The sequence below is a fragment of the Larus michahellis genome, chromosome W, assembly GCF_964199755.1.
Source record: "Larus michahellis chromosome W, bLarMic1.1, whole genome shotgun sequence".
Lineage (NCBI taxonomy): Eukaryota > Metazoa > Chordata > Aves > Charadriiformes > Laridae > Larus > Larus michahellis.
In genome coordinates, this window is record NC_133929.1 from 19,535,701 (window position 1) to 19,562,636 (window position 26,936).

At 38.5% G+C, this 26,936-nt stretch overlaps 1 protein-coding gene across 6 annotated transcripts in view; it reads right to left on the reverse strand.

Moving 5' to 3' along the window:
- Window positions 1-672: 672 nt before the first annotated feature.
- The window catches only part of LOC141735477 (chromodomain-helicase-DNA-binding protein 1-like), a 69,025-nt gene continuing 42,761 nt past the window's right edge, over window positions 673-26,936 (reverse strand). For 2 of the 6 annotated variants that reach the window (XM_074568324.1, XM_074568326.1), the window contains 20 exons: window positions 18,073-18,222; window positions 17,262-17,410; window positions 16,906-17,002; window positions 16,720-16,815; window positions 15,500-15,676; window positions 15,125-15,285; window positions 13,299-13,340; window positions 12,455-12,585; window positions 11,895-12,033; window positions 10,994-11,144; window positions 9,853-9,975; window positions 9,355-9,489; window positions 7,923-8,180; window positions 7,357-7,497; window positions 5,953-6,009; window positions 5,047-5,225; window positions 2,966-3,062; window positions 2,701-2,758; window positions 1,843-2,053; window positions 673-1,655 (listed from right to left, as the gene is read on the reverse strand). In XM_074568324.1, the coding sequence (XP_074424425.1) occupies window positions 1,292-1,655; window positions 1,843-2,053; window positions 2,701-2,758; window positions 2,966-3,062; window positions 5,047-5,225; window positions 5,953-6,009; window positions 7,357-7,497; window positions 7,923-8,180; window positions 9,355-9,489; window positions 9,853-9,975; window positions 10,994-11,144; window positions 11,895-12,033; window positions 12,455-12,585; window positions 13,299-13,340; window positions 15,125-15,285; window positions 15,500-15,676; window positions 16,720-16,815; window positions 16,906-17,002; window positions 17,262-17,410; window positions 18,073-18,222 (2,916 nt within the window). In that variant the 3' untranslated portion in view covers window positions 673-1,291. Of the gene's footprint in view, window positions 1,656-1,842; window positions 2,054-2,700; window positions 2,759-2,965; window positions 3,063-5,046; window positions 5,226-5,952; window positions 6,010-7,356; window positions 7,498-7,643; window positions 7,832-7,922; window positions 8,181-9,354; window positions 9,490-9,852; window positions 9,976-10,993; window positions 11,145-11,894; window positions 12,034-12,454; window positions 12,586-13,298; window positions 13,341-15,124; window positions 15,286-15,499; window positions 15,677-16,719; window positions 16,816-16,905; window positions 17,003-17,261; window positions 17,411-18,072; window positions 18,223-26,936 lie in introns of those variants that run through there. The other 4 variants (XM_074568325.1, XM_074568327.1, XM_074568328.1 and 1 more) reach the window with 4 other exon arrangements.

Genomic DNA, 26,936 nt, shown 5'->3' on the forward strand with positions numbered 1-26,936 from the left:
TTAAAGGTCCCTTGCAACCCAAACCATTCTATGATTCTATCATCTAACATCTCTGCATAGTTGTTGGGTGCGTGGAACCTGGTTTCATCCTGGCAGAAGAGTAAGCAAGTTGTTGTTGATGTCACAGAGAAACATGCTGCAAGATGATCCCTGGATGGCAGGGTATGTCGAAGGATTTGGGCAGGTGCCTAAGGTGGTTATCACCTCTGATAGCCTGGGATTGTACTCCTGAACAGGCATCTAATCCCATTGAATTGGTGCGCCATCTGACAGAAGGGTGCCTTGCCTACCCCAATGAGACCCAGCAGCTCCTAGCACTGTATTGGGCGTTGGCCTGTGATATTGAAGACTCCTTCTTTAAAAATAGCGGACTGGAAAAAACTTTTCTGATCACAGTTTAGCTGAATATTTCCCACCATTTCATTACAACAAATCACAATACTGACAGGTTAATAGAAAAACAAACCCCCCCATTTATCTGAAGCATTCAATAAAAAAGGGGCACTAAATAGAATAAAAATGTTCCCTTTTCCCATTTTTGCATTCTGAACAGTGATTTCATAAAGATATTTTATTATAAAGTGTTAGTATACTGACTTTGTTTCATACTTGTGACAAGAAGGCCTGAGTTGGTGGGGAAAGGAACAAGAAAAAAAAAGGAAAGCTCATTTAATTAGTTTGCAATAATTTCCAGCCATTTATTTTATTTTATAAAAGGGCATTATTACAACTGATCACAAACAGGAGAAATCATGGCTATTTTACAGTTAAAGGTACAGAACTTAAATATTCAAGCTTGTGATGAAAAGCGGCAAGGTGGTTGCAGTGTACAATGTAAACAAATAGCTTTGGAAAGTGAACAGAAGTCCTTGAGAATTCTTTACTAAGAAAACAAAACAAACTCCTCATTCCTTCCTGAAACATGATCACAGGTCAGTGTTTAAAAATTCATTTGCAAACATAATTTAAACTGTGTTCAGCCTCAAAACAGTTTTATGGGATCCAGTCTGAATGGGGCAGTGTTGAGGTCCCTGTAAAAGTAAACATTTTCCATTTCTTAAAGAGGGGAGGAAAAAAAAAGTGCCACAACATTTGCAGCACAGTGCAGCATAAACTTTAAATACAAAAATATTTTTCTATTGTTGGGATAATAGACCTTGCATCCTGGAAAGAAGTAACAATACTGCTACTGACAGAATATCCAGTCCATATCTTTCAAGTCACATAAGGCAATTACTGTGTTAGCTTACTGTATATGGCTAAAAGAAGGTCCAGAAAATGTCAGTCTTTGTTATGTTTTCCAGCTACTCCATGTATGTTCAGGTGTACTTTTGTGATCTGATGAATGTTCAAATGGAGATCTGTGTCCTAAAGGAGATCTTGAACCATAAGGAGACCTCTGATCTAATGGTGACCTTGGGCCACTACCAGAAGCTCTGTGGTCCATTTGCCAGTCTGAGTGGTACCTATAATCTCTGGAAGATTTTTGATGGCTGTACTCTGAAGCGGAACGGTGATCTGAATGTATCCTGTGGTCTGAATGGGAACGGTGATCTGAATGAGGCCGACTGTCTTTTAAACTTCCTTCCAGGTTTGACCTGTGATCTCTGCTCCTGTGGTCATCCAACTTTCTATGTTTACTATCACTATAGTATCTGAAAAGATTTACTTATATTAGTATTACTGAACACACAGTAAGAACTACAATTATGTCAATTCAACAGAACTGCATTAGAGAAATTTCTTTGCAATTCTGCATTACTCAGAAAAGATATTTTGGTGCTTACTTACAAGCATGCTGCAAAATCAGGAAGGGAATTCTTAACAGATTTTACAATTTACCTGCTGTCTTGTTTATAGTGATCCCAGTCTCTGTGGTCTTTTCCATTGCTGAAGGCTGTATAGGACCTTTTCCTAGAATCACTTTTCTTATAAGCATCTCTCTGATGCCTGTCCTTATGATGATCATGGTATTGTGACAAATGTCTATCAGAAGAATAACTGTCCCTGCTACTGTCATCATGGTTTGTATTCTCTTTCAGTCTTTCAACATCTGTTTAATAAAGCAGAGGTTATAAGGAAGTCTCTCTAAGGAGAGATAGCCCTAGCATGAACATCAGTTTTAGAGGTACACCTTGTTAATGAAATGTTTTTAGTGGTATTCCTAAAATACATTATACTCATTTTAAACCCATGATAACATACTCAAGGTTTTACATAACATGATAAAACCAAGTATTACAAGAAGGCAAGTGTGAGAGCATAGAAAAACAGTATTATTGTCAACAATAAAAGACATCCCATATAACTGATTGCTAACCATGACTTCAGGGAATATCTTTCTTATGATATGGTGACATTACAACTGCTACAAACAGGTATAGAGCCTCCAAGAAGTTTACAAGTGTTGAGTTGGCCTCTCTTCCTCAAAATTAAATATGAAAAAGTGTTTGTTTTTTTTTTAATTACTTTATTTACTTTAAAAGAATAGCCAAATAACTTGCTACTAAAATCAGTAAGTACCAAGTTCAGTCCATGTTTAGTTGAATTTCATCAGCAAACTAGTGAAGTTATGATAAGTCAGCCTATCCCTATGATATCCAGCATTATGGGAGTTCTAGGAGACAGTTTTTAGCTTATTTCATTTTACATACCGTCATTTAAGATATCCAGCACAATAATATGCTCAAGATTTCTTACCTGGATTTCTAATTACATGTGTATTCACATTGCTGCTAATATTCTGGTCACTGTGTTGCTAAAAGAGACAAGTACAAAAATTGTCATTGATAAATCCCAAAGTTGCATCTGAATTCTTCAGAAAATATCCTGAGAAAACAGACTAGTTTACTATGAACAGTAAAATACACTTCAAATGTATCGAGTGTACTCAATTGATACTTAATAAAACAGTTATAAAACACAGAATATATATTTGTATATTTAGAGAGTCTGAAAGTATTACCTGAGATTCTTGGCGTTTTTTGATTGCATGTTTATACAGCTTGTGCAGCTTTCTGGCATCAAATTCTGTAAACTTAGAGACAAAAATCCACAAGTTTCTGAGGAAAAAGAAAGAGAGGTTATAATTTTTCCATATATTAGTTTTTATTGTATCATACAACAGAATATGACTTAAATGAAATTATTTCAACAATACTTCAGTAAACTGAAATCATTGTGAAGTCTGTTACACAGAATATTACCTAGCTGCACAGCAAACATTATGTAGCTATATTTCAACCATTTGAGAAATTAATTTCTTTAATAATTTGTCATTTTGTAATATTTATCACAATGACTGCAGAATGCAAAGTGCATGAAAAGTAGTATTGATGGCAATTCTGTTAATAGAATGATTTGTGCAATTGCATAAAAATGTAGTTTTCACTTTTTTGTGCAAGTCTTCTGAAAGATTGTTTGAAATATGTCAGAAAACTTGAGTATTTACTACTCAGTAAAGATTCTTCCAAATTTGAAATCTCTTGCAGTGTAAGAAATTTGACCTACATGCCTCATTCCCTAAAGATATCAGGGACAGGATTTTTCCACATAATTCCAAAGCCTGGTGAAAGCTTTTGAAACCAAATGAGAAATCTGAAAGAGGATGGAAGTAGCATGGCAAAAACTTTGATTCTAATCTATGCTATGAAAGAAGAAAGGAAAACAAATCAACTCTCCTAGCGTCAAGAAGCCAAAACCCTAAAGACATTTGCTTCTATGATCACAGACACCAGATCTAAATTCTAGAATTCTTTTAGGAAAGTTTACAGGTGGAGTGCTTAAAAGACTACAGAATACTACTGTTCTAATTACTGTTTAGTTCAGAAACATCTCAAGTGTGTACCCTCAAGAAATATCTATCTGCTCTTTCACTGTGATGATTTAAACATTATAGTTTTGACCTAGAGGTTTGCAAAAGTAGACACAACCAGCCAGTGGCGTGCCCAATGACATCTGTATAAGAAATACAGAATACCTTTACTAGATTCTATGTCTTTTTAAAGACAAATGAAATACATATTTTAATAATCTATGTATGGTACTGTAGCATTATCATGAATTAATATTATAGTAGTTCCACTATGAATTTCCACTTCAAGAAATATAACATTTACCAATGTGTCTTTAAGACATAGAATCATAGAATGGTTCAGGTTGGAAAGGACCTTAAAGATCATCTAGTTCCAACACCCATGGGGGGGAACATGGATATTGGTTTTGTATTTCAGTTCACTCTAATATTTTGAAGTAAAGCAAGTACAAACAGCAGAAATATTCTGTTAACAACAGTCTGCAAGGAAATTAAATACTCGATTGAGTGTCGTATATGGAAGTGCAGGATAGATTTGCAACCATAAAGGATTAAAGTGCACAGTATGATAAAACTAACTCAATTTGTATTAAGAACTTAACAACAAAATATAACAAGTTTATAAACCACCATTTTTTTATTTTTTCCAAAGTTATCACCTCACAGATGCATAAGAACACTTAAAAATCTTCTTTCATTTTGAAATACATCTCTGAGTATGTTATGATAAATGTTTTTTATAAAGTCATAGTTAACATCGGATTTCATTTTAGAGTATATTTTTAAAAATAATAAAGGGTTCTGCAACTCAAAATCATTCAAACTTCCAACACAAAAATTTATAATGGCCTATTTTTAGTATGAATAAAAAATTTAAAGAAAACACAACAAACTTCAGAGTTGAAAAAGCTAGATTCTTTAATGATAAGAACTCTTTTCCACTAAACAATAAATATAATCTAAATACAGTCATTTTCTGTTTGCTTTTGGTTTTAAGAAGTAAGATGACTCCACCTACTGGACAAAATGCATTGCTATTCAAGTATGAAAAAGTGAATTCATTAAAAGCTGGAGACATTTATAATCATCTTTTTATAAGTCCTTATTTAATACAGCAGAAAAATACAAGAAAGGGAGAATAAGAAACAAGAGAAATAATTAAAAATTATTCTGCTTAATAGAAGCTATTATGGATTTTCCTTTTTCAAGAAAAATCATGCAGAATAACTTACTTTCTCCACTGTTTAATTTGTTCGGGATTTGTGTACTCCTTTAGACATTCAGTAATGTGGTCCCCAATTTTGATTAGGCACTGTCTAGTATGCTCCAGTTGTTCCCTTTCAGAAAGGCCTTTCTCTGGTCTATCCAGTTGTTTCAATGCTGCTTTGACAGGCCTCATTCTTTCTTTGCACTATAAAATGTAAAAAAGGAATACATTAATTCAAAGGAAAATAAAAAGATAGTAAAAATTGTAAAACACGACCCACCCTTATTGTGCTATTTATATAGGCAAAGACAGTACTGTTATAAGTCAAATGAAAAACAAGTCTTCGCTCACAGCTCTCTTAGTTTTACTACAAGGTTTAATTTGGAAAAAGTAGTATTTTAAATCCAGTTGAAAATTTACTCCTATATGAAAGCATTAGATTGTATGTAACAAATATTAAAGATTTAAGAAAGCACTAATTTAATATAAAAGATTTTCTGAGGGAAAGAAATTATAACTAGGTATTTACAATCACGGGTTTAACTTTCAGCACAAGTACATAGGACAAGACTTATTTTACTTTTTAAGACCTCTAAAGCTATACAAACTCAGTGTCAAGATTAAATATGAGAATGTTTAATGTATTTTAAGTAGATACTTTCTGCAACAATGAAACTTGGCATTCAACAGAGGATCAGCATTCCTTCTCTGAGCAGTTTTTAAGTCTGAGTTCTATGCAGATACTGACAAAAACTGAGCTATCTAGAATAAAGCTAGTTTAGGTGTGCCTAAATTAGTAACAGCGATGACAACACAGATGTACCCATAGATATATTTCATATGTGCATTCTTGAATTTTCACACTAATTCAAACGTTTTAATAGTAAATGCAGATAAACCAGTTAGCATGTTTTAAATTATAGACACTTGCCTGGAAATACCATTCAATCACAATGGCAAGGTAGACAGATGAAATGCATATTTTTACCTGTCACAAGGTAGACAAGTCAAATGAGTTAGCCTCAACAACCCACAGCAGTAATTTCCATTTGAAAAGGTAAACATGCTAATTAGATTGCATCTGACCATGTCATAATGATGAATATACCTTCCAGAACAGAGGGCCTGGCCAAAATAAATGTTCTATATGCAAACCCAACCTAGAAATGCTCACACTAAGGAAGAGAGACAAGTCTGTATATCCAGAATCAAAAATATGAGGAGTTTTGGAGAACATCGCCATCACTGTGTCAACATCTAGGGACAACTCAAAAATCAGTGAAGCTGTTCCATTACCATTTCATGCCATTAAGTAATTAAGCAGCTACATTACATATTGCACTAACCACAGCTTAAAGCAACCTTTAAAAAGACAGTTTACAAAGTACACTGCTTAACTTAAGTGTAGAGGTGAACAGAGAAGCGTAATTGTACATGGGAATCAAGTGATTTTCAGTCACCAAGCCACACACAAGATATCCTGGAAATTATGGATGAGTCGCTTATAACATTTAGATAAAAAACAAAACAAACCCCCCCACATACGTAAACTGGTCAGTACCATACTGATGAGAAAACAAGATAATTTGCCTCTCACAGCCAGCACCACAGTAGACCCAGTAAACCTGTCTGGCAGTAACAGACAACTGTTGAGACCTGAATGATAGAACTTCCACAGCAGAAAAGTAGCTGCTCAAAGTAACTCCTCAGCATCTTTCCAAAGGCCCCAATCGACCTATAAAACTTTACATAGATTGAGTTTAACTACCTTTTTTATTTCCATTATTGATTCTGTTGTGGTCAAAAATAGTGATATAACTGAAATTCTTTTGGTATCAGAGATATTACTCTGGCAAGATATTTCTAAGGTCTTTAGGATTTGTTCCTTCCTCTGTCTAACGCAGGAAGTCTGTAATACTTCAAGAGCAACTTTGAAACTTAATTTCTCTTGTTAGCTTACAAAGAACAAAGGGGTATTTGATAAGGCCAAGCCAGAGACTACAGCAGCTGCATTAAAATTCATTAATTTCTGTCCTTTAAGAAGCAGTATCCATTAATTATTCTTGAGGACAGATCTTCACAGTCTGTATTTAAAACTATTCAGAGCATAGATGACTAGACAAGTACTCTTCACTATACTGCATAAATGCAATAAAAAAAACCTGCTGGCCTCAAAACAAAACTGACTTTAGAGTCAATAATGCTTCACTGATCTAAGATTTTACTGGCAATAGATATCTGTGTTATAATGCCTAATAGCAGAATCAAGAACATCAAAAATCGTGTTCATTTAGAATATCAAGTGTAAACACTAAGTTATCAACAAGGGACTTACCACACTGAATGTCTTCTGATCCAGTTCTTCAGATTCTTCAGATATAGGAACCGGTTCACTAGTTGCAGTAATATGAACTGGAATATCCAACAATGAAACTTTTTTATTTTTTTCTTTATTTTCAGATTTGATTTCATTTACCTAAGAACAAAATATGAAAATGTATCTGATAAGCAAACCTTATTTTTGGGCTGGAATTATACTGTAATTAGGCAATCACTGTAATTACTGTATTCTCTTCAATAATAACAAGAAAAAAAAGAAAATGTGACATTCAGTGACAGTACCTTTTATTTTCTCTCTCCGAGGGATGGAGAAGGAGAATGGACAAGTTTCTTGCACCACTTGCACTCTCAGTCCCACTAAGCTATGCATCTTTAAAGAGGTAATTTCCCATTTCATTTGCCTGTTCTTGTAGTTACAAGTGGCAAAAATAAAACTTCAAATGATGCAAAAGATTTCAGTGAAATGACAACTGTAAAGTAAATGACCTTTTCAATTCAAAATTGTTCACAAAATCCTTGTGGCCTTTTCTAGTGCTATATAAGAAAAATAAACCTAGTTACCTTTTCTTCCTTTACTTCTTTTTCTTTCTGTGCAGATTCTTTTACTTTGTTTTCTCTCTTTTCTTTAATATTTTTTAATTCTTTCTTATCCTCTTTTTCTTTTTTCTCCCTTTTCAAATCCCTCTTATTTTCTTTTTCTTTTGTCTCTTTTTTTTCTTCAGTTTCCTTGTTTATACCAATATCTGGCTCAGGCTTTTCTTCATTTTCTTCTTCTGCTTTTATTTTTTTATGTGGATATTTCACCAAAACAATCTCATCCTGCGACACACAAGCATATATGTCACATCGAATTGAGTTCCTAACTATACAAGTTTTGTAACCATCAGATTAAAATGTACTTTTTATCTATGTGTGATTTCTTTAGACTTAGGTTTAACACCTATCAAATGGAGCCAGATGCAGTTGCCAAAACAAAATGAGGACTACTCACTCATTTCCTTGATGTGACACAAAACAAGTACTGACTGGGCAGGGGTAATGGGGGGAGTGAGAGAGTAAGTCCATTTAACTTTCATATCCCCAAAGAAATCTGCCCCTGTAAAAATGTAGTTAAGCTGCAAAGAGCTAAAAACAATAAGGAAGTAGGCATCACAAGACTGAGCTGATTTTTCAGGCTATGGTGATGATAAAAGACCTCTGTTCTGGTTAGCTTTGTTCCAGTAACTTTTTACTGATCACGAATTAAACATTCACAGTCACAGAAAGGAACAGAGTTCCAACTTTCTCTTTTCCAGAGGTGTTCTGAAGAATCTGGTGTTCTTTCAGCTACCTTCAAAGTCACAAAATTAGGTGCAACATGGCCCCTAAACTTCATTATTTTCCCCTCTCTCTCTAGTGGTTTTTGCTCTGTGATAAATTTAAATAAATGATCCAACAAAAACAGAGGCCTAAAGGAATACACCAGAAGTAATAAAAACATAACAGAATTGAGTAGTCTATTAGAATAATGAAAGTCCTGACATACACAGAAGCATTCAATTGCATGTCTCGAAACATCATTTATTCATGCTGTTCTTTCTAATCAAGCTTGATTTTTTTTTCCTGAGCTTGAACAAAAGTTGCTACCTGAAGAATCATTATCAGTAGTAATAATGGATTAGTCAGAAACATTAATGTTCAGATGTTACATTAAAATTGCATGCTCAAGTCTTTAAAGAACACTGAAATTGCACAATGTCACTTGCAATTGGGCGACATGATCATTTTATGATATTATAATTTGGAAAACTAATCATAATGTCTAAGCTACAGTCTTATCATTAAATTAAGATAGATATAATCTTCCATGTGATTATATTGATGCAATATTAACTGTCACAGAAGGAGGATGCCATTCAAGTGCTTCAATTTTAAGTCAAACAGAAGATCAAATAGAAAGCGTTACTAATAGAAACAACTGAATAGCCATCTTTACCATATGAATGATGTTTACCTCATTATCCTCATCATCTTCATCAGATTTTTCTGAGGGTGGTGATGAGGAGTCACTTTTTATTTCTTCTTTAATTTTTGCAGTCTTTGTTGCTCTATTCTTCTTAGTTCTTGTTTTCCTCCTCTTTGAATTGCCCTGAATGGAAATTAGTACCTTTATTATGTCATCTGACAAGTGTCTTTGCACCACAGTTGCAGAAAAAGATTTGTTTTTTATGTTAAAGAAATAATTCATTTTATTTATTGCCACTATCGACCACCACTTTTCTCAGGACTGAAGACTGAGCCCAATGCAACACTAGAGAATATATACAAATAAGAGAGAATAAAACAATATTAAACTTGCAATTAATTCATTGAGTTAGTCTCATACAATATGATTAGCAATACAGAGAAAAATCACACAAAGCAGAGTGGAACTATGAATAAAACGAGTATCTGCTGACATGCCCGTAAGAATATTATGTTATCTTGCTACTGTATATCAAGCTTTACTTACTGCACCAGTAAGTCTTTGCACTTCTTTTCTTGCAAGGTCTTTATTCAGTAATTTAATGAGGTAATCTGCACGGGTCTGTAACTGCTTGGCCTGAGGTTTCTTATCTGGATCATCAGGTAAAATCTGAGGAGAGCAATGGTAGTATCAACTACAAGTACACATTATCAAATTAGGAAGCTGTTAGTCTGGAGCACTGGGAACAGAAAAAGCTGAATTTAAAAAAAAAAAGGTAAAAAACCAATCCACTCTAACTATACCTGACCAATATGCCGGCATGCTTCAAGGAATGGAGAATTTCTCAAACGTCTTATTTTTCCCTAAACACACAACTAATGTAGTCTTGGAAATGGTCTCACGAAGTTTACAGTAAAGTCAAGAAACTAGCCTCAGATTTCTGTTTACACTATCATAGTTTATCTAAAAAATTCAAAGCTCCCATATCACTGTCATCCACAGATTTCCTAGTTCTGCCTTGTGCTTCTAAATGCATTAACTCATTACCACAGGATATTTCAGAAGCCTAAAATATGAATGAGTGGTTTCATAAAACAAGCAAATTAATGGAAGGCAGGGGCAGGATATCACTAAACAGATTTGTATACAACCCTGGCTCCTCAAATCCCAAAGCTACAGGTTGTTGTCAATGTCATTGAGTTTGCTTCAAGTCGTCTTTCCCTAAGTGTTTCTCACTACTTCTAAGCAGCCATTGTGCTACTTCTACACCGATGAGTACAGCTATTCTCATGTTGTGAATGAAAGACAGTTTCAAGCAAAGAAACCAGGGATAGGAAAACCAAACCAAAACCCCAAAACAACCTTCCCTCCAAAAGATCAAGAATAAAATTAACACAACTAGAGCATTTAAACTTGGGAAGCAAAAGACAGAAGAGAAAGAATTCAAGTGACAGAGATCCAAATACATAGAAATATAGAAACATAACAGACTCTAAGAAGGTATACTTCAACTGAATACACAAAATCTTGAAATCTAATAATTTACCAGAAGGATACAAAGGAGTACAACTGACCTAACTTCTGTGCAATTTCAGTTATCATAAAATAAGCTCTTTTAGTAACTGTTCTTATTGGCATTATTACCTAAACAAAAAAAGTCCTTGATGAAATTTTGTAGATGACATACCTTCTGTGTCAAACTGAGATCAGGATCCATTTTTATCATTTCCCAGCTGCCATAGCCATATTCATAGATACCTATTAACAGATTGGAATCATCTTCCTTACCCCAATCTATATCAAAATGAGCTGCCTTGGTGTGACATGGGATGACATATCTAGTAGAAATAAATTAGAAACATAAATAAGCGATCTTCTCAAACTTAGCAAGGGAGAGGGGAACATGCCACACATCACTAAGATCCTGGTATATTTAGATAAGTAATCCAAATATCTATCAGGTTTTCTTACAATTTCTATAAAATAGTTATTGCAATCAGTACCAAAACATGTTTTAAAGCAGATCAAGATTAAGTTATAAAGAACATCAGACATCTATCAGACAGGCCATGGATTGAGTCAGACCTGGCTAACCATGAAGATAAGCTTAAAATATTACTCAAGTGTAATTTCTAACTGAATAAGCAGATAGTCTAGGGACTAGAAAAGTCCCTAGGATTAGTCTAGGATACACTAGATAGTCTAGGATACACTAGAAAAGTTCAGAGGGCTAAACAACTACCAACAATTACCATCTGCTCCACTTTGACAAATATTGCTTTCTCTCAGGCAGAGGTGACACAAAACAGCTCCTCAACAAACCTAATTTCTAGTCTGTAATAATTAAGAGTAACTGAACCCAGTCCCCAATGAATACAGTTCATATGCCAAAGCAAATACTGGCTCCTAAGGAGAGGGAAGAAAGAATAAAGAAAGGATATGGAGCAGATTTCTGCTGCCAGTTCTTAGAGGGAATGGAGCGACACTGGTGTCCCAGTGTACTTAGAGTCTGGATTGCTTAAATATATGCATAAAAGCCTTGAATAACTTACTACATTATGGTTTCCTTTAGGAAAAGAAAAAAATACCTTTTCCTTTCTTCTGGATCTGAAGGAATGGATTTGTGCAATGGTGCCAACTCTTCTTCATGAGAGATGACTAGCTTTGCATTCACCTGCACTCCTGATATTCGGAATGTTGGGCCTTTAACTTTCCCAAGTCTACCTCCTTAAAATAAAGGACCAAATTATTAAAATATTTAGCCTTTATGTGTATCTTATAGACAAACATAAAGAAAAAAAAAAGTTTGATGCTACAGCAGCAGACATTCAATTATAGCAAATGACTTTTTCTTAACCAAACACTTTAATTAAACTCCAGAAACTCAAGGTCTTCCAGATAATAATAGCAGATTAATTTTAAATTTCACGGTACAGCAAAAACATGCTGCATTCTACTGCGACAACTCACTCAAGGAAAGGGGGGAAAAGTCTTCTTACTGTAATCCTTTTTTCTAAATCACCTAGCATGCTAACATTTTGTTAATGTTTTCCCCTAACACAATTGTTTTGTTATAATCAGAGTGCAAGAATTATTCAGATCTCTTGACACTTTTTATTCTTCTCCCCCACCCCCAAACACACTTTACCTGCTCTTTCTTGTCCAAAGGAATTGTCCTTTAAAGCTTTAATGCATCCATTATGTACAAGTTCTCCCAGACGTCTAAGGTCCATCTCAGATTTATCAACTAGCTCAGCATCTCTAGCTATAGCATCTAACCTGTAAGAAAACAAATATGTTTTTACAGCTCTAAAACTAGTGTTATGAATGACTCCTTCAGATTTTGAAACTGGAGAAGCGATCATGTAAGTTATCATTCACCCAAACTTGCTATGCTGTGTACAATTTTGATCCATGCAGTTAACAGCAGCTATATAAAAGAATACAGAAGCTATAAAAAAGGGTGTTTCACATAGACACAGTTTTGAGTTACATTACCACACATTCTTTTAAATAGAAAAGGAACTCATATATATAATAAGATCATATAGACTATAAATACTATTAAAGAAAATGAAGGTGGGAAATTACTGTCAAAATACAGAGTGATACAGAAAGCTTAAAATAAGAACTGACGATGAGAAAAATGCAAAACTAGCAGGTTAGTCTGTCGAAAGCCTATGGCTTTATCCACTCTATCAAACAAGAAAACTGAACGATTGTCACTAATGCAGATTAAACAAGACAGTAGGTAAAGTATAAAGAAAAACAAGCAGTCTTTCAAAATTTAAAGATTTGTCGAACTGGCTGTCTACATACATACCATATATGAAGAAAGGAAAAAAACCCAATAATTTAAATTCATGTTATAGTCAAGGCAAAAGATTAGGCACACTATTTTCTCTTCAACCTAAAGTTTCTTGGTGTATTGTTCTAATTTTAATGAAAACAAGTTTCCAAGTTGCTATACAAATATAATCAAATAAGATTACCTTTCAAGTGGGCCACCAAATTTCTTGTAACTCTTAATAAACCTAGTAACAGAAAATAATTTTGCAGTTAAAAAACATATGCTTAACTACACTGGTTTTAAAAGTGTATTTGTAAAGTCTTAGTACAAGGCTATGTGGACAATGCAAAAAAAAAAAAAGAACTAGAGAGACTAGGACAGCTTTGTATATCAAGATAATCCACATCATAAAGCCAGAGTTCTATTTGGTTTAATAACTGATGTAAACAAAACAACAGAAGATACAATTTATTTCACAAGACAAAGGATTGAGCAATGTGATGTGTCTAATTATAAAAATCAAATGTGGATTTATAATAAATATAGAATTCAGACATTATGTAAGGTGTCTCATAATAAAGAGGAGCTAGCTGCAATTTTAAGGTGATTTTAAGACTTAGGAAAACATAATATGAAAGATAAAGGAATGCAAGCACAAGAATACCCCTGACAAAAGCAGCAAACCATTATATGTTAGATGAAAAGGAAACAAGACTCTTTAAGGTTATTTATATAATCAAAAGTATTTTATAAGCTTTACAGTATTTTAGAGAAACATACTTAAATTACAGAGGCAAAGTAGCATTTCACAAACCACTCAAAGTAAAGCAAAACAATTTCTCCTCCTTCTATGAAAGAAGTATTTTTAGCACCAAATATTGATGGGACCAGCTGTACAGATTCACTTACATACTGGTTTTCACTGAGATAAAGTTAATTTTCTTCAGAGCACCATACCTGCTAATACATTTTGGATTTGTGATGAAAACAGTGTTGATAACACAGGGATGTTTTAGTTATTGCTGAGCAGTGCTTACACAGAGTCAAGGCCTTTTCTGCTCCTCACACCGCCCTGACAGCAAGTAGGCTGGGGGTGCACAAGAAGTTGGGAGGGGACACAGCCGGGACAGCTGACCCCAGCTGACCAAAGGGATATCCCATACCATATGACATCGCGCTCAGCAATAAAAGCTGAGGAAGAAGGAGGGAGAGGGGGTGTTCGGTGTTATGGCATCTGTCTTCCCAAGTAACCGTTACACATGATGGAGCCCTGCTTTATGGGAAATGGGTAAATACCTGCCTGCTAATGGGAAGCAGTGAATGAATTCCTTGTTTTGCTTTGCTTGCAGACACAGCTTTTGCTTTGCCTATTAAACTGTCTTTATCTCAACCCACGAGTTTTTTTATTTTACCCTTCTGATTCTCTCCTCAGTCCCTCTGGGGGAGTTTGATCGAGCAGCTGTGTGGTGCTTAGCTGCCTACTGAGGTTAAACCACAACAAATTAACAAAATGGATTTTGTATTTTTATTTTATTTTTATTTATATTTTTAAAAAGCACCATATAACATTAATTCATTGAAAATGTCAAGAAATTTAAAAACTCACTGAACCTTTTGTAGGTATTTCCACAAAAATGTATATATTGTTTCTTCAACCTTAGTTTTTAGGTTAAATGATGGGAAGTAGAATATTTTGTTTGTGGTGTTAAAAAAAAAAGCTCACCCATTTTAGAAACTGGTTTTTGAAACCACTGTCTTCAGGGGATGCAGGAAGAATAAAAGATTGTAAAACAATTGAGAACATTTTTCGAACCCAATGTTATCCCTCACCAAAAAAGGTTCAAATTCTGGACATAACAGTTCTTTATGTCAGCACCCCAAACTACACAAAGTAAAGCCTTAAATGCCTAGAATAAAAATTTTCAACTAAATTCAGGAAAAATAGACCGTTTTCCATATTTTCAAACTCTAAAATGATAAAAAAATATGCTTTGTCCCTTTTAATATGCATGTTCCCCCACATCTTACCGCCTAATCTCTGCATCGCTAAATCCTTTAATATTTTCTCGAGGAATAGTTCGTGGTCGTCCACGTTTTTTTGGTCGTTTTCTTTCTGAGATGGAGTCACTATCAGATCCAGAATATCTTCTGCTCCTACTGCGTTTCCCTTCACTTCCATTAAAGCTGATCTGGAATTTCAGATTAAGTAGTTCAAAGCTACATGACTAAAACATTTTATTAATGTGTTATCTAGCCTGTCAAAAATGGGGAGGAAGGGGGGGACAGGAGCGCCACGTGTGAAAACCACCCAACCCAAAAGTACAAGACCAAACAACAGCAACAAAAAAACCAAACAAACAACAACAAAACTATCAAAGTTAGTTGGTCAAAACCCAGAGATACCTGTTTTGCACAGTTTCTCATCCTTGGGAGCATATATATTTCTTCAAGCTCTTTTTGTCTTTCTTCCTCTTCTATTCGTCGCCGCTGGACTTCTGGAATGATATCTTCCCAGTTTCTTAAATTTTGTTCTGGTTCCAACTCAATGTCATCTTCATCCATATTGGAAAAGTTAGCCACCTTATGTATTGGAACATAAGTATTTTCACCAAATCAATACATGATTTTATTTAAACAAAGAGTCAGTATTTAATATTTTATGAAAACTTAGTTCAGAATGGCATATTTAATTTATTTATATATACACAAAATGTACACAGATAAAATGCTTCATGAAGCACTGTCTCTAATTAAAGTATTTTCATATATGAAACACACACACTCCATGCAACATGGCTGAATATGAAGATTATAATCTTTTTCTTCTTTTATAAATTGAGTAATATAGAAATACTATGAAATGCCTCCCCAATAGCTGTGAGTGTTGTTTAATTTCCTTCAAAGCAGAAAGCAAGTCTAACTGAATGCCCGAGTTAATATGAAATTATAATAATGTAGAACTAACCAAACATTAATGAACTGTAGAAATCACAATATGTTGCAAATGAATGATTAGGAGGAAAGTGATTTAATACTCTACTGATCTAAAAAATTCCTGCCCTGCTTTAAACAAAAAATAAGCAAAACCACAACACACATACCAAACCTAAACAACAACAACAAAAAGATCCACACAAAAAAAAAAAAACACAAAAAAACCCCAAACCCACCACGCACAATTTGGACCCACTTAATATTTTAAGTGTTATCCAGTTAAGCATATCTGGCATTCATGTTTACATGGGGGCTTAAAGGAATTTCTAAAAGTCATCAACTAAGAAATCCAAACTTCATTCTCTGTTTTCAGAAGTACCACAGGTGCTTAACAGCATAAAGCATTAAATGAAAAACATCCTTCCCCAGTATTCTAATAATTAAATCGAAGACTAATGTATTTGTAAATCTCTTTCTTATTTTGCTAGCAAAATAAATTATGCATTTTTAAATGTTTGCACTGGCAGTATAGGTGAACCCTGTATAGGTGAAAAGACATTATATGCCAAAGAGCTGTTGCACCTGTTTCATAAGAGCAAATAAAAGATGAATAGGTGCACAAAAGAAGAAGAAGTAGCATTTCTAAAGGAAAGTATACTTAAGGAAAGAGGGAGGGAACAGAGCAATACCTTGAACTGTGAAAGCAACTCATCTCCTACAGTTAGTGGGCCTGGCTCATTTTCTCGAGTTTCAGCCCTCTTCAGGATTTCATCTATATCCATTTCCTGAAACAGAAGTTTCTCTTTATAACAACAGAATTCATACGCATTTTTAGTTTCTCTGTCCATCAAGTCTATATGCACTGTTCCATTTACCTGAGGCTCCTCCTCTTCCCCTTCAGGTTCTTTAAAAAGTTCCTCAGCACCGAACTTCAAAATTGCTGATAACTCTTCCTTATTAAAAGGTGTTGAGCTGAAATACAAAAAGTTTCAGATAAATACTTTATCTTTGTGAATTTTTTCAAATTACTATAACTATGAGTCAATCAAACTTCCTTTTGACTTAAATAAAAGCTATATTTAATATGCAAAAAAAACATACAAAGACAACATACTTTACAGTCTTTACTTACGTAACTCCTTATCACATACAAGTGAAATGACTTGAATTTTTATTCAAATACTTAGGTTTACTTAAGGATAAGTTAATATGAAAGAATGAACAAATATACCTGGAAGGAGTAGAGCCTGTATGTAGTACAGTTTTCCCTGTTGTGTCCATTCTCTGAATTACTAAGTGATCTAACACCATCTTTTTCTTGGCTCTTTCAAGAATATCTTCTTCTACTGATCCTTTTGTGACTAGCCGATAAATATTAACCTATGCATATTATTAAAAAGGCTTTATTTACATGCTCACAAATTACACATGAAAACAACATTCATATGGAGTTAACAAAAAAACCTTGAGCAACAACAGGAAGAAATGTTAGTCATAATTACAAATTTTCTAAATCTTATTGAACTAGTATTTCATATATGAAACTAGTCAATCATGTTACCATAGTCTCTACATAAATTATTTTAAAAAATAAAAGAAAGAAATTCTTAAGATCCCTCCTCTTTAAACTTCTGTGATTAGGCACAAGCATGTCCACAAGGAAAAATGTTATATCTGATTACTGCTTAAAGTCTTCTGCAAGAAAGAAACCAAAAGAGAACTACAATGTATTTAACTTCATTAACATTAAGTAAAATGGATGCGTCTGAAGTATAGCAGCTACTTTCTAGAATGACACGATGCCAATGAACGTGGGACAAGTCCACAACTCTTCTCCCTACCCATCCATATACAACGGCTGCCGTGCAACTTATAATTTTTTCTTAAAAGGCAAATTAGCATTCTTAACATTTTTAGACATTCTTGGCAAGTATTAGCTATTCTCAAAATACATAAGAATGGTGACGGCCCAGACAGACAGCTTATGGCTACCATTTGAAACCCTCCTTCAGGTTTGAAGCTTGAAAGACAAGTGTGCGCACCTGTTTCTTCTGTCCAATTCTATGGGCTCTAGCCTGCGCTTGCAGATCATTCTGTGGATTCCAGTCAGAATCAAATATAACCACAGTGTCAGCAGATGCCAAGTTTATACCTAATCCTCCAGCTCTGGTAGACAGCAAAAAGCAGAAGTCCTGAAATTATAAAATAAGAAATAGCTTTATATATGTTAGCTATAATATTCTTCAAGGAACCAATATGACACTTCTTTATATGCTCTGTGGAGCAGACTATGACCTCATACACTTCTTTAAGTATATCATAAACATATGTTAGACTTGTAATACAATAAGGTGCTTGTCATGGCTAGAGACAGTAGATTGCTATTAGAATAGAAGAGACTAGACTATTTCAGTTGGAAGGGACCTACAACAATCATCTAGTCCAACTGCCTGACCACTTCAGGGATGACCAAAAGTTAAAGCATGTTATTAAGGGCATTGTCCAAAGGCCTCTGAAACACTGACAGGCATGGGACATCGACCACCTCTCTAGGAAGCCTGTTCCAGTGTTTGACCATCCTCTCGGTAAAGAAATGCTTCCTAATGTCAAGTCTAAACCTCCTCTGATGCAGCTTTGAACCATTCCCATGCATCCTGTCACTAGAATCATAGAATCATTTAGGTTGGAAAAGACCCTTGGGATCATCGAGTCCAACCATCAACCCCACTCTACAAAGTTCTCCCTTACACCATATCACCCAACACCACATCTAAATGACTCTTAAACACATCCAGGGATGGTGACTCCACCACCTCCCTGGGCAGCCTATTCCAGTGTCTGACCACTCTTTCTGTGAAGAATTTTTTCCTAATGTCCAGCCTAAACCTACCCTGTTGCAGCTTGAACCCATTCCCTCTTGTTCTATTGCTAATTACCTGTGAGAAGAGACCAGCACCAACCTCTCTACAATGGCCTTTCAAGTAGTTGTAGAGAGCGATGAGGTCTCCCCTCAGCCTCCTCTTCCTCAAACTAAACAGTCCCCCCAGCTCCTTCAATCGCTCTTCATAAGATTTATTCTCCAGGCCCTTCACCAGCTTCGTTGCCCTCCTCTGCACTCGCTCCAGCACCTCGAGATCTCTCTCGTATTGAGGTGCCCAGAACTGGACACAATACTCAAGGTGTGGCCTCACCAGTGCTGAGTACAGGGGGACAATCACCTCCCTCCTTCTGCTGGTCACACTATTTCTAATACAAGCCAGGATGCCATTGGCCCTCTTGGCCACCTGGGCACACTGCTGGCTCATGTTCAGCTGCTTGTCAATTAGAACCCCCAGGTCCTTTTCTGCCAGGCAGCTCTCCAGCCACACTGCCCCAAGCCTGTAGCGATGCATGGGGTTGTTGTGGCCCAAGTGCAGGACCCGGCACTTGGCCTTGTTGAAGCTCATACCGTTAGCATTGGCCCATCAGTCCAATCTATCCAAGTCTCTCTGTAGAGCCTCCCTATCCTCATGCAGATCAACACTCCCGCTTAGCTTCGTGTCATCTGCAAACTTGCTGATGATACCCTCTATGTCCTTATCAAGGTCATCAATAAAGATGTTAAACAGAAATGGTCCCAACACCGAGCCCTGAGGGACACCACTTGTGACCGGCCGCCAGCTGGATTTAACTCCCTTGACCACCACTCTTTGGGACCATCCATCCAGCCAGTGCTTGATCCAGCAGATCGTATGCTCATCCAGGCCACGAGCCGCCAGTTTTTCCATGAGAATTCTATGGGGAACAGTGTCAAATGCTTTTCGAAAGTCTAGGTAGACAGTGTCCACAGCCTTTCCCTCGTCCAATAATCGGGTCATCTTGTCATAGAAGGAGATCGGGTTCGTCAGGCAGGACCTGCCTTTCATAAACCCATGCTGACTAGGCCTGATCCCCTGGTTGTCCATTATATGACTTGTAATGGCACTCAAGATGATCTGCAATACCAGGGAGATACCAGGGAGAAGAGATCAGCACCTCCCTCTCCACTTCCCCTCCTCAGGAAGCTGTAGAGAGCAATGAGGTCACCCCTCAGCCTCCTTTTCTCCAAACTAGACAAACCCAGCCCTCAGCTGCTCTTCATAGGACATGCCTTCCAGCCCTTCCACCAGCTTTGCTGGCCTCCTCTGGACACATTCAAGGATCATAACATCCTTCTTAAATTGTGGGGCCCAGAACTGCACACAGTACTCAAGGTGAGGCTGCACCAATGCTTAATACAGAGGCATAATCACCTCTTTTGACCAGCTGGTTATGCTCTGTTTGATGCACTCCAGGATGCGGTTTGCCCTCTTGGCTGCCAGGGCACACTGCTGACTCATGTTGAGCCTGCCGTCAACCAGCACCCCCAGATCCCTTTCTGCAGGGCTGCTCTCCAGCCACTCCGCTCCCAATCTATACTTGTGCCCGGTGTTACTCCGTCCTAGGTGCAGAATCCAGCATTTGTACTTGTTAAATTTCATCCCATTAATCATAGCCCGATGCAATAATCTATCTAGATCCCTCTGCAAGGCCTTTTGTCCCTCAAAAGAGTCAACAGTTTGGTATCATTGGCAAACTTGCTAATGGTGCATTCAAAGCCTGCACCCAGATCATTGATAAATATATTGAATAGAACTGGTCCTAGAATTGAGCCCTGAGGAACACCGCTGGTGACTGGTCACCAGCCAGATGTATCCCCATTCACTACAACTCTTTGAGGTCTGCCCTTCAGCCAGTTCTTCACCCAGTGAACCATGTACCTGCTCATCTCACAGTAGGACAACTTGTCCAGAGGATGCTATGAGGGACAGTATCAAAAGCCTTACTAAAAATCCAGAAAAATTACATCCACCGCTTTCTCTTCATCCACTAGGCAGGTGACCTTTTTATAAGAGGAGATCAAATTATCCCCTGCTGTTGTTTAATATGGGCACCAGCGATGCAGCCAGGAGCAGCCTGAAGACAATCAAGAAAGACTATAGAGCCCTGGGAGCAGTGGTCAGGGACTCTGAGGCACGGGTAGTTTTTTCATCAATCCTCCCGGTCAAAGGGAAGGGGGTTGATAGGGCCAAGCAAATCTGGAAAAATCAATAAATGGCTACAGAACTGGTGCCACAGCCAGGGGTTTGGCTTCTTAGATCATGGGACTCGCTTCAAGAAACCTAGTATACTGGGGGCTGATCAGGTCCACCTTTCAGAGGGGGGGAAGAGCATCTTTGGTCAGAGGCTTGCCAAGCTCATGAAGAGGGCTTTAAACTAGAGTTTCCAGGGGAGGGGAACCGCAATCCATCCCACTCCTACCAGTATGATGCCAATACCAGTAATAGATGCCCAGAACCTGGAGATGGGTTGCAGGTCAGCAGGAGAGCACCTGGAGTGCAGCATAAAGGAAAGCTAGCCACTCCAGCCAGGAAGCTGGAGGGCTTCATTGGGGGCCCAACTTAAATGCCTCTATGCAAATGCACGTAGCATAGGGAAAAACAAGAGGAGTTAGAGACATGCACAAGCCTCCAGAGCTATGATCTTACTGGCATCAGGGAAACATGGTGGGATGGCTCCTATGACTGGAGAGTTGGAATATAAGAATACAGGCTCTTCAGGAAGGACAGGCAGGGGAGACAAGGAGGGGGTGTTGCCCTCTATGACAAGGACCAGCTGGAGTGCATGGAGCTCCATCTGGGGACAGGTGAGGAGCCAACTGAGAGCTTATGGGTCAGGATTAAAGGGAGGGCAGGGACAGGTGATCTTACAGTGGGGGTCTGCTAAAGGCCACCTGACCAGGAAGATGGAGCAGATGAGGCCCTCCACAGACAGATAGGAACAGCCTCACGTTCACAAGCCCTGGTCCTCATGGGGGACTTCAAACACCCCCATGTCTCTTGGAGGGACAACACAGCAGGGCATAAGCAATCCAGGAGGTTCCTGGAATGCATCGATGATAACTTCCTTCTCCAAGTGATAGAGGAGCCAATGAGGAGAGGTGCCATGCTGGCCCTTGTTCTCACCAACAAGGAGGAGCTGGTGGGGAATGTCAAGCTCAAGGGTAGCCTTCGCTGCAGTGACCATGAGGTGGTGGAGTTCAAGATCCTTAGGGAAGCAAGGAGGGCACACAGTAAGCTCACTACCATGGACTTCAGGAGAGCAGACTTTGGTCTATTCAGGAATCTGCTAGGCAGAGTACCATGGGATAAAGCCCTGGAGGGAAGAGGGGCCCAAGAAAGCTGGTTAATATTCAAGGATCACCTCCTCCAAGATCAGGAGCGATGCATCCCAACAAAGAGGAAGTCAGGCAAAAAATACCAGGAGGCCAGCATGGATGAACAAGGAGCTCCTGGACAATCTCAAACAGAAAAAGGAAGCCTACAGTGGGTGGAAGCAAGGACAGGTAGCCTGGTAGGAATACAGAGAAATTGTCTGAGCAGCCAGGGATCGGGTTAGGAAAGCTAAAGCCCTGACAGAATTAAATTTGGCCAGGGATGTCAAGGGCAACAAGAACAGCTTCTATAGGTATGCCAGTGATAAAAGAAAGACTAGGGAAAATGTGGGCCCACTCAGGAAGGAAACAGGAGACCTGGTCACCTGGGACATGGAGAAGGCTGAGTGACTCAATGACTTTTTTTACTCAGTCTTCACCAGCAAGGGATCTAACCACACCACCCAAGTCGCAGAAGGCAAAGGCAGGGACTGGGAGAATGAGGTAGTAGCCCACTGTAGGAGAAGATCAGGTTCGAGACCATCTGAGGAACCTGAAGGTGCACAAGTCCATGGGACCTGATGGGATTCATCTGCAGGTCCTTCGGGAACTAGCAGATGAAGTTGCCAAGCCACTATCCATCATATTTGAGAAGTCATGGCAGTCTGGTGAAGTTCCCACTGACTGGAAAAGGGGAAACATAACCCCCATTTTTAAAAAGGGAAAAAGGAAGACCTGGGGAATTACAGACCTGTCAATCTCAACTCTGTGCCCTGCAAAGTCATGGAGCAGATCCTCCTGGAAACTCTGCTAAGGCACATGGAAAATAAGGTGATCAGTGAGAGCCAACACAGCTTCAGTAAGGGCAAATCGTGCCTGACAAATTTGGTGGCCTTCTACAACAGGGTTACAGCATTGGTGGACAAGGGAAGAACAACTGATGTCATCTACCTGGACTTCTGCAAAGCATTTGACACTGTCCCGCAGAACATCCTTGTCTCTAAATTGGAGAGACATGGATTTGACAGATGGACCACTCAGTGGATAAGGAATTGGCTAGATGGCAGCACTCAAAGACTTTTGGTCAATGGATCAATGTCCAAGTGGCAACGAGTGGCGTTCCTCAGGAGTCAGTACTGGGACCAGTACTATTTAACATCTTTGTTGGCAAACATGGATGTTGGGACTGAGTGCACCCTCAGCAAGTTTGCCAATGACACCAAGCTGTGTGGTGCAGCTGACACACTGGAGGGAAGGGATGCCATCCAGAGGGAACTGGACAGACTTGAGAGGTGGGCCTGTGCAAACCTCATGAATTTCAACCAGGCCAAGTGCAAGGTCCTGCACCTGGGTCAGGGCAATCCCAAGCACAAATACAGGCTGGGCACAGAATGGATTGAAAGCAACCCTGAGGAGAAGGACTTGGGGGTACTGGTGGATGAGAAGCTCAATATGACCCAGCAATGTGTGCTTGCAGCCAAGAAAGCCAACCATATCCTGGACTGCATCAGAAGAAGCATAGCCAGCAGGTCGAGGGAGGTGATTCTCCCCCTCTACTCCACTCTCATGAGACCCCACCTGGGGAACTGTGTCCAGCTCTGGAGTCCTCAGCACAAGAAGGACATGGACCTGTTGGAGAGGGTCCAGAGGAGGGCCAGAGAAATGACCAGAGGGCTGGAGCACCTCTCTTATGAAGATAGGCTGAGAGAGTTGGGATTGTTCAGCCTGGAGAAGACAAGGCTCTGTGGAGACCTTACTGTGGCCTTCCAGTACCTGAAACGGGCCTACAGGAGGGATGGGGAGGGACTTTTTATAAGGGCATGTAATGATAGGATGAGGGGTAACGGTTTTAAACTGAGAGGGGCAAGATTTAGATTAGCTGTTAGGAAGAAATTCTTTATCGTGAGGGTGGTGAGGCACTGGAACAGGTTGCCCAGGGAAGTTGTGGATGCCCCTTCCCTGGAGGTGTTCAAGAACAGGTTGGATGAGGCTTTGAGCAACCTGGTCTAGTGGTTGGTGTCCCTGGCCGTGGCAGGGGGGTTGAAACAAGATGATCTTTAATGTCCGAACCATTCTATGATTCTTTTAATGTTTGTCAGTGACGCTTTTCTTTAAGTCTGTCTTCTCGTGTCATCTCCTCAAAGTATACTCCAATTTTATTGCATAGATATTTACTGGGGTTTGAAAAATTAACAGGTGTAAACATGCAACAATTATCTCTTGGTACTCTCAGTAAGCCATCTTGCTTTTCTTGCAAAATAGTTTGAAAATAAATATTTCTTTTGTGGATCTCTTAAATTGCTCTTGAATATATTGAGAATATCAAGACAGTGTCTATAAGATGTAATACAGACTAACTTCTTAGTTGTGTCAAACTTTAATACCAAATCAGTTTTGACATATGTTGCTGTACAAATGCAACTATTTGACTCAAGGGCTAGGGATGTGAGAAGCTTCTTTACTGCATATCCTGAAAGATGCTCTCTGTAGACTTTACATTGGTCTACCAACACACATGAAACTATAAACTTATTGCAGCCTTTCAGTACTTAAAGGGAACCTACAGGAAAGATGGGGACAAACTTTTTAGCAGGGCCTGTTGCGATAGGACAAAGGGCAATAAAGTTAAATGAAAAGAGGGTAGAGAAATTTTTTATGAGGGTGGTGAAATACTGGAACAGGTTGCCCAGAGAGGTGGTAGATGTTCCATCTCTGGAAACATTCAAGGTCAGGTTGGATGGGGCTCTGAGCAACCTGATCTAGTTGAAGATGTCCCTGCTCATTGCAGGGGGAGGGTTGGACTAGATGACCTTTAAACGTCTCTTCCAACCCAAACTATTCTATGATTCTAAAAGGATTCTTAAAGACTGACCAGCACTCATGGACTCCTAAGCCCTTAAAAGCAGATTCCCAGGTTACGCTGCTAAGTAGCTCCCTGAGTAGCTTAAAATTGGCTCTCTTGAAATCCAGGGTAGCAACTCTGCTGTCCTTTTTTCTCATTACACTGAAATTTTAAACTCAACCATTTCATGATCCCTGTGGCCAAGACAGCCACCTACCATCCCATCCCCCACGAGTCCTTCTCTATTCACAAACAGCAAGTCTAGGAGGGCATCTTTCCTAGTTGGCTCACTGAGTATTTGTGCCAAGAAATTCTCTCCTACAAAGTTCAAGAATTTCCAAGTCCTGCTCGTCACAGCAGTATGATATTCCCAGTTGATGTCTGGGAAGTTGGAATCTCACATAAGGACAAGGGCTACTGATCCAGAGATTTCTCCTAATTGCCTATAGAATAACTCATCAGTGCTTACATGCTTGGCGATGGGTAGTAGACACCCACTACAACATCTCCTTTGTTTTCCTTCCCCCTAATCCTCACCCAGAGGCTCTCCACCACATCATCATTAACTGTAAGGGCTGTACAATCAAACCTCTCCCTCACGTTTCGTGTGACACCTCCACCTCACCTGCCCTGCCTATCCCTCCTGAACAGCCTGTATCATTCCAATTGTGGGACTCATTCCACCAAGTCTCACTAATACCAATGATATCATAGCTCTGGGAGCTGACCAATGCTTCTAGTCCATCCTGCTTGTTTCTCATACTGTGTGCATCGGTGTACAAGCATTTCAGATATGCTCCTGAGACCTGCATGCTCCCAGGAGCAGTGTAAATGTTTCTACTAGCGTTGCCACCCTCAGGTGATGCCATGCCAACCCTTGTCTTACCTACTGCAATCCTGTTGGTATCCCCTTCCCCCATCAGTTCTAGTTTAAAGCGCTCTCAATCATTATGTTGTGTGTTTACCCTAGTAGGCTAAGCATCACACAGCCACTTGATTGCTTCTCCCTCACAACCCCAGTGGGATAGGGGAAGAGGAAAAGAAGACTAAAAGCAAGGAAACTTGGGGGTCGAGATAAAAATTGTTTAATTAGCAAAGGAGAAGTGGAAGAAGAGAGAAAGAAAACAAAACAAGTGATGCAAAGGCAATCACTCACCACCTCTCATGGGCAGGACCAATGCCCAGCCAGTTCCCAAACAAAAGATGGCTAACCTCCCTAAATCCCCTCCTCTCCCTTTTTATTGCTGAGTATGACATTATATGGCATGAAATATCTCTTTGGTTAGTTTGGGTCATCTGCCTGGTTATGTCCCCTCCCAACCTCTTGCACACCCCACAATCTATTCAGTAGGGGGGCAGAGTGAGAGAGAGAAGGCCTTGACACTATGCAAATGCTGTTCAGCAACAGCTAACACACTGGTGTGTTATCAGCATTGTTTTTATCACAAATCTAAAATACAGCACCATACGAGCTGCTATGAAGAAAATTAACTCCAGCCCAGCAGACCCACTATAAGTATAAAGCAAACTGATATCAATTTCTCTTGTGAACATTTATCAACTTCTCCGTGGTTTAAGTAAGCGGCATTCTAGAAGATGAGCAAAAGCCACTTGGGGAGAAAAAAACAAGCGAAACACTGATCAAAAATACAAACCCCCTTGTTGTTAAAGCCTCATGTTTGCCCAAGTCCCTCGTGGTTTTTTGTTAAGAAAACTAAAGTGTTTTGCGGGGGTCAATGCTCTTCAACATATTCATAAATAATATGAAAATGAGATGAGCAATGATGTAACAAAGTTTGCAGATGATACAGAGTTATTCAGGGACAACTACAAAGGACTACAGAAGGATCTTA